General features: G+C 42.4%; 1 protein-coding gene across 1 annotated transcript in view; it reads left to right on the top strand.

The window, feature by feature from the left end:
- Positions 1 to 8,234, top strand: part of BAZ1A (bromodomain adjacent to zinc finger domain 1A) — a 72,825-nt gene that overhangs the window by 47,312 nt on the left and 17,279 nt on the right. The window contains exons 22-25 of the mRNA XM_018567057.1: positions 1,414 to 1,562; positions 2,384 to 2,473; positions 5,299 to 5,546; positions 6,007 to 6,191. Of these exons, the coding sequence (XP_018422559.1) occupies positions 1,414 to 1,562; positions 2,384 to 2,473; positions 5,299 to 5,546; positions 6,007 to 6,191 (672 nt within the window). The remainder of the gene's footprint in view (positions 1 to 1,413; positions 1,563 to 2,383; positions 2,474 to 5,298; positions 5,547 to 6,006; positions 6,192 to 8,234) is intronic.

The following is an 8,234-nucleotide window of genomic DNA, read 5'->3' on the forward strand; positions in this document are numbered from 1 at the left end:
TGATTGTGTGTGTGTATATATGTATGTGTATATGTATATATGTATGTGTATATATATATATATATACACACAATCAAATATTTGGATGGTTTGGCCCACCACAGAGCCCTGATATCAACATCGAGTCTGTCTGGGATTACATGGAGACAAGGATTTGCGACAGCCGACATCCACAGAAGATCTGTGGTTAGTTTTCTGAGATGTTTGGAACAACCTACCTGCCGAATTCCTTCAAAAACTGTGTGCAAGTGTACCTAGAGGAATTGATGCTGTTTTGAAGACAAAGGGTGCTCGCACCAAATATTGATTTTGATTTCTCTTCTATTCATTTACCTTCCATTATGTTAGATAATAAAAATAAACTATTAACACTTTCACTTCTGAAAGCATCCTTGCTTTACACTTTTGCACAGTACTATGTGTGTGTATATATCTATATCTCGCACACTATATCCAACCAATTCCAGAGTGGGTAGCACATGTCTCCATCTACTTTTAAATTGCACTCAAATATTCTCTGTGGCTTAATTTCTGACCTGTTCCTCACCCCATTTGCCCGATGATGTGCACAGAGGAGGCCATATCAGATTTGAAAACTGAAAGGCCTATTTTTTTCATGTGACGTGTTTAATAGATGGACTATTTATCTGAAAATGTGAGTTATAAAGGCAGTTGGTTGCACCAGAGTGTATTTAGGGATTACACAATGTAACGAGTGAACCCTTATGTACTTCTTTTTTTTTAATGTAAATTCTTTTATAAACTAGGCAGATCGTTTCCACTTTGCCATTATGGACTATTTTGTACATATTATTGGCACACAGTCCCAATAAAATACATTTTAAATGCAGATTTGAACACTCCTAAATGTGGAAAAGTCCAAGGGAGGTTCGTACCTATCCAAAGAACAGAAAATGGATTTGCTACTAGAAGCTAAAGAATGTTGTTTCCAGAAATGCATAAAGTTCCAGTTGCATTTAGTCTCTATTTCCAGTTGTTAGAAATCCCCTGTAGGCATCTCAATCAGTTTCATTAGTGTTGCTAACATGCCACAAGTTCTTCAGTGTGAACAACAAAGAGCCTCTGTTTTTAGTCAATACGATAAAACAAGTGGAGAGCCACCCTGTAGAAAATTCCAATAGTTGCTTCCCTACACATAAACAATGGCATCATTCATTGATGGCTTAAATTCTGCAGTACCAGCAACAGCCACATTGGAGCAGCACATAATATTAAATCTTTTGCAATTGTCCTAAAACTGATGTGTAATGTTGTGTGGAAGTTAAATGCCATTGTCCCAATCCCCTACAGACCAAATTCTTCCATGTGGCATTAAGTGAACATGGCTTAACCCTAATTTGGGTCAACAGTATATTATATATTTTTATAATTCATTTACATCTTTTCACGTAGGTTACAAGGTATGAAAAATGAGGATCCAAGTGTCCCATCTACAAATGCCAGCACCCCTCAGCCAGCGGCTAATTCTGTACAGTATCTGGCCCGAGCCTTACTGTTGATAGAGCAAGGCGTGGAACGTAAATACTTAAAGGCTCCACTTGGTAAGAGTTTTGGTAAAGTAACAGCTCTTGAATGCATTTTAAAGTTATAACTAAGTGGTAATCCATTTTGGTGCCATCTCACATACCAATACTGATACTATTGTGTAGTGCCTTTAACCCCTTCATGACTGAGGCCCTTTTTTCATTTTTTGCACCCATGTTATATTCCACATAAAGTAAATTTTCAGATGCCCTCTGATTCCTCAATATTTGTAAGGGAAACCCTTTGAGAGCTGGTTTGTTTTTTAGGTGAGATCAAAAACCATTTTCATATACTTACCTATGCAAAGTCTCTTTTTTTTGTCAGATTAGCAACGACATTTCCGATATTTTTAACATAACTTCCAGATAACTGACTACCATCTACCAACAGTCATGGAGCTTGCACTTTACCTTTGTCAGCCATTAGTGCACGGATAGGAAATGCAGCTGCTGCATATGCTCAGATGATATTGTGATCTGAATGAACTTTGGAGACATCAACTTTCCAGCTAGCAAAACACAACCAGACAGGATTACCATACATGAAGGGCAGAGAAAGATGTTCTCGAGTTTCAGGACCCACTACAATGTACTCCCTAACTTGGGTGACAAACAGATGCAGTGCATTCTAGGCTGGTTAAGATTTGTTTGTTTTTTGGTGTCGGGAAAACGCCTTTTTTATGGGTTGTTCTTTTGTTAACCCCTTTATGACTTATTTATCAAAAGTAATGTGTACATTTGTCTGATTGCCTTTTATAGGATTGTTTATAACCCCTCTTGCTTATTGCTGTATATTTTGTGCTGCTCATTTGAAAACTTTTCACTGTTTTATTATACAGGAGATGCAGAAGATACTAAAAAAGATTCAAAGTCAGACAAGAAAAAGAAGGAAGAGAGGAAAAAGAAAGATGATGATCAAGAGAAAGATGGTATGTTTCCATTTCTTTGCCTTCCGCCAATTATCAGCTTGTGCTTGCTGAAGTTGGGCTCGGTTAGCTTTTAAACGCCCAACAGAAGAAATCTCATTATTTTCTTTCACAAAGATTTTATTTGGTTTTTGTCAGTTTTTTTGTTTTCACATAAAGGTTACAAAAATAACAGAAGTAGGGCATGCAAGCCCTGCAACAAGGAACACAAATTGAAAGTATACAGCCACAACATTGTGCAGAGCCCTGCAGACTGTAAAACAAATCAATGGAACAAGTGTCAAAGAACATTTTGGGCATTTAAAGGGGGCAGTGCTGTTCAGTTTTAGTGAGTAAGACCTAAAATGACATGAAAAGGAGCATCATAAGGGGTGCTTATCAAGTCCGGATTCTGGGTATCATGGAGTCGAGATCAATGAGGTGGACGGTCCCCTACATCGAGACATCTGGTTCAGATGGTACGGAGGATGTCAAACAGCACAGATCAGTGTAGGGAGAGCAACAGGGGGGTTAAAGGAAGAGGGCATGGAAATGGAGAAGGAGGGAAGGACCGGGAATGGGAAAGAACAAAAGGAGTAGGACAAGGGAAGGTGGTGCGCTGGGGAGGGGGTCCAGGGGGAGGTGGGAAGTACAGAGCCTCTAAATGGAAAGAAGCTGCGGATCGAAGGATGGTGGTTTAGAGTAATCGATCCAAGGTTGCCAAATCAATAGGAAGCGGTCATGGGTCTCGGACAGAACCGCAGTCAGTTTCTCGTTGACCAGTATATCATCTATGCGATTTTTTACTTCCCTGAAGCTCAGAGTCGGGGTTTTCCACGCTCTGGCGATTGTCATTCTGGTGGCAACAAAGATGTGGGACACAAGGTGTTTCTGGTAACGCGACAACTGCGGAACTGGCTGTAGCAGCAATGCCTCGCACGGTTCCTTTGGTAAGGTGAGTTGGAAAAGAGAGTTGAGTAAATCGTAGACCCGATTCCAGAGGTGTGCCGCCCGGGGGCACGTCCACCAAATGTGGATCATGGTACCCGGCGCGCCACAGCCCCGGAAGCAGTGCGGAGAGTAGGAGGGAATGTATTTCGCCAGACGGGCAGGCGTGTAATACCAACGGCACATCACTTTGTAGGAGTTCTCGAGTGCGAGTACATTGCAGGAGCAACGAGCTATCGCTGACCAGGTATGCTGCCAGTCCTCAGGAGTTGGGGATCTGCCCAGTTCCTCATGCCACTGACGCTGATAAGGGGCAAGGGTGGTAGAAGTGGAGGTCAGCAGAGAAGAGTAGATCAAAGAAATGACACCTGGGGCGTGCAGATCTGAGTTGCAGCAGTGCTCGAAATAGGGTCATTCTCGACGGAGCTGAGGTGTTTTTCAGGAGCGAATTAATAAAGTGGCTTATTTGGGTGTAGCGGAACCATTCCCGAAGGGGGATGGATCTATTGGCACGGAGCTGCTGGAACGATTTCACGCCTGAGAGCGAGATGAGGGAGTGTACAGTGGTCAGATCATTGCGGGACCACCAAGCGAACGAGTGAGGGTCACTGGCACCAGGGGGGAATAATGGAGAGTTGAGCCAGGGTAGTAAAGGGAGGTGAGGCGACATCAGGTTGCCGGAGTACCGAACTCCGTCCCACACCTTCAGGAAGTGTCTAAGGATTGGGCTAAGAGTAGTAGGGCGATCGGTCTGGGATAGCCATAGCAGGGACGTGAGGGGCAGGGGATAACAGTCCACCATGTCCAAACATGCCCAAAGAGGGAGCTTGGTTGTTGAGTGTAAGAGGGCTAAGGCGGCAATGGTGGCAGCCGTATAGTATGCGCGAAGATCAGGAACTGCCAGACCGCCACGGAGCTTGGGGCGGTATAGCAGTTTTCGGTTGATACGGGGACGGGAGTATCCTGCGTTGGAGAATGCGAAAGATATGGCCAGGAATGGGGATCGGCAGGGCTCGGAACACGTAGAGCAACTTAGGCAGGAAGGTCATCTTCACTGCATGGATGCTTTCTATCCAGGAGATGGGAAATCTCTGCCAGGAGACCAGCAAATTAGTGAGGGATTTCAGGAGGGGGGGAATGTTGGCTTCGTATAGAGTTTCATAGGTCAGGGTCAGGCGGATGCCCAAGTATTTAAATCTCATTTTCAATGGCCCCTCTTCACACCTGAGCAGCAAAACGCAGAAAACAGTACATTAACTTTTTTGGCAGTGTCGAGCTCGTTTTTATCCCACATAGACTTCATTGGCAATGTGCAGCAGAAGCATGTTGCACATTTTTGTGCACGTTTGTATGCGTGTTCGTCCATTGGCCGCACTGTTTGTTGAGCTGCCAGTCAGAATGCGTGCCTTCATGTGTGTGCATTTTCACGGGCTTAAAAAATGCCAAACATGCAAATAAATGCATGCTGAACCCGCCTGTACAAACGTGCAAAACCTATGCCGCCTAGGTGTGAACCAGGCCTAAGTCCTTGCAAGAAAATACTGCAGTAAAGCAGACCTAACCTATAAAGTTAGGTCCGCTTTAATACACGAGAAAGACAGAGCAGGAGCAGTAAAGTTATCAGAAACATACTGCTGTAAAATGTGAGCCTCGCACCACTTTTCCAGGTCATGAGACTTGTGAAGCCAGCATCATTACCCAGGTGAACTTCCTCTATGCCACATTATGCAGAACCAGAATTCCACAGGTCTCACTTTTTACAGCTCACAGACACTTTACTGCCCATATCCTTTCACCCTAATGCCAGGCTAATAAGAAATAACTATAAGGTAGGTTTACACATTTTTCTTCCACCTTAAGTGCTGACGTTTGAGATGACATACTTTTCTTTCTCACTGCAGATGCTAGTGAAAGTGGTCGCATTCAGAGGACGGTACTGGATCGGTGGCGGGAATCATTACAGTCATCTAGTAGCTTGTCACAGATCTTCCTTCATTTGTCCACCTTGGACCGCAGTATCTTGTGGTCACGCTCCATTCAGAACTTCAGATGTAAGGTGTGCCGAAAGAAGGGAGATAGCGAGAGTATGCTCTTGTGTGATGGCTGTGAGAGAGGGCACCATATCTACTGTGTACGACCCAAACTGAAGGCGAGTTCTTTTGAGGCACTTGACAATAAGGTTCTTTTGATTGTGTTATTCAATGACAGCTACAGGGACTGCATTGGTTACTTGATACCCAAATTGTCTTAAACTGATAAGTGAAATGGTCAGTGGTTATTTGTATTTCATTTTTAAATTTAGAAATGTCTGTTTTCCCAAAATTGATCAGTTCAATATTGCCTTTTTTTATAATATTTATTCTTCTGAAGTAACAAAAAGCATTACGCCTTTCTACCTGACTTGTAGTGATAATAATCGAAGTGCTTCAGCTGGCATGATTTGCATGACCTGAAACCATTTTGTATACCTGAATAGGCCAAAATGCCCCTTAACTTTGACATGGTGAAGGTTCCACTAATTATAAGGGTTAAAATACTTTTATTCCCCATCAGTAAAGATTATAACAATGTAAAATGTTTAAATGGCTGGCTTTATTGATGTGTTACAGTGTATTCCCGACGGCGACTGGTTCTGTCCTGAGTGTCGGCCTAGACAACGATCCCGCAGACCTGATCGACAAAGGCCTTCCATGGATAGTGATGAGGAGGAGGAGAGTTTCCCAGAAGAAAAAGAATTGCAGGGAGATTCCGAGAACGATGTGGAAGAGGAAGCAACCATGTCTGAGGAAGAGAGGTAAGCAAGGCAGGGGGAACAGTTTCATAGCAGAAGCAAAATTGTCAGGAGAGAAACATGGAGGCTGCCATTGCTGATGTGCTCTTGCTTTTTTTCAAGCTGCATTATTTTTGGACACTTTCTCAACAAGGCCACTTGTACAAAATACCAAGCCAGTAAGAGATGAGGCAATATACTTACTGTATTGGTGGGCTGTGGGTTAAAAAGTTAGTGGGTATAGAAAAGAATCACCCACCTTTTAAAGTAATCACATTTTGTTGCTTTGCAGCCTGGAATGAAGACGCTCAGTTTTTGTTTTATCCAGCTGTATTTACTCAGTGCAGCCTATAACATCTAAGTGAAAGGTGTAACACCAACATGTCAGAAAAAAAATTCAAACAAAGAATCACTGAGTTGGAAAAATGACTTTTTTTGATTTGACTTGATTTAGCTCAGCATGAAAAGAACTTTCCTGGAGCATTTCAGTCACTGGTAGTCCAACTGAAGCAACCAAGAGGCCTACAGCAACTCTAAAACAGTTGCTGTAATTTATGACAGTGGTCATTGTGTGCATGTGACAACAATATCACAAATTTTCCACAGATGTGGCTTTTATGGGAGGGTTGCAAGAAAAAGCCACACCAGAAAGGCCACATGCAGTCATGACTGAGCTTTGCCAAAACGCACCTTAAAGATTCTGAGGCCACGTGGAAAAAGTCAGATGGTCAGATGAGCCTAAAATGTAAACAATATGTCTGGCGGAAATCCAATACAGCTCACCATCCAAATAACACCATTCCTACAGTAAAGCATGGAGGTGGTAATATCTTTTTATGAGGCTGTTTCTGTGCAGCAGGGACTGGAGCACATTTTTCAGGATAGATAGAAAAATGGATGGGGCAAAATACCATCAAAATCTTGAGGAAAATCTGCTGCCCTCTGCCAGAAAGTTGTCAATGGGAAGAAGGTTTACCTTTCAACAGGACAATGACCCAAAGCACCCAGCAGAAATTACCACACAGTAGTTGAAGGAGAAAAGGGTGAGTGTCCTTGCATGGCCTAGTCAGAAGCCCAGACTTAAACCCCATTGAAAATTTGTGGAATGACTTGACAAGACAAGAAATTGAGCAGTTCTGCAAAGAAGAGTGGGCAAATATTGCAAAGTCTACATGTGCAATGTTAGTAGAGACATATTTTTCCAACTCTGTGATTCTTCTGTTTTTGAATTTTTTTCTGACATATTGGTGGTCTATCTTTCACTTGAATGACATAAGTGTAACTACAACTGGATAAAACAAAAGCTGTGTCTGTCTTCATTTCAGGCTGCAAAGCAACAAAATGTAATTTATTTTAAAGGGGGTGATTCTTTTTTATACCCACTGTATCTCTTCGACCCCCCCCCAGCTGTGCACAGTGCTTTCTCTTGTCATGACTGTATCTGGATGTGTAGAATACTTGCTCTCCAGCCATAGGGTCGGGGGAGCAGGTATTCTACATACCCAGAAATGTGGAAATGAAGTGATGCTTATATACACAGGCTAGCTAAAGGGAAGTATGTTGCCTCTTCTCTTACAGGCTTGATATTTTGTAGAAGTAACCCTGTGGTGCCAGGGTCACTGTAATGTTTAAAACTGGGAAGATATTAGTAGAACCTGACCCGTTTGATTAAAAGCTGTTAAATACTAGGGGAAAACTGAAGTCAGAAAGTTTTTCTTAGAAATGTTCATTTTCAGTAATGTTGCATTTACCTCCAGTTGAAAAATTCTGTATTTGGGTTTAAGGCTTCTTCCCACCATTGAGCTGCATTTTACTGCAGACTACTGCACATGTATGGTGTGAACAGGGCACATAGAAAACAATTGTGTCCTATGTTTCCTGTTTAGACCATACATGTGCATTGGTGTGTAGCAAATGCAGTTCAACTGACATGATGTAAACAAGCCCTTAGAGATTGGTCATAAAAAAAATGTACACTTTGTACAGTGACCACTGCCACAAAGCTGCCATTTTAACTTTAACCCTTTGTGCTAAGTATGGCATATTTAAGTATGAACCCCTTAACTG

The sequence above is a fragment of the Nanorana parkeri genome, unplaced genomic scaffold, assembly GCF_000935625.1.
Source record: "Nanorana parkeri isolate BGI_ZX_2015 unplaced genomic scaffold, ASM93562v1 scaffold1002, whole genome shotgun sequence".
Taxonomy (NCBI): Eukaryota; Metazoa; Chordata; class Amphibia; order Anura; family Dicroglossidae; genus Nanorana; species Nanorana parkeri.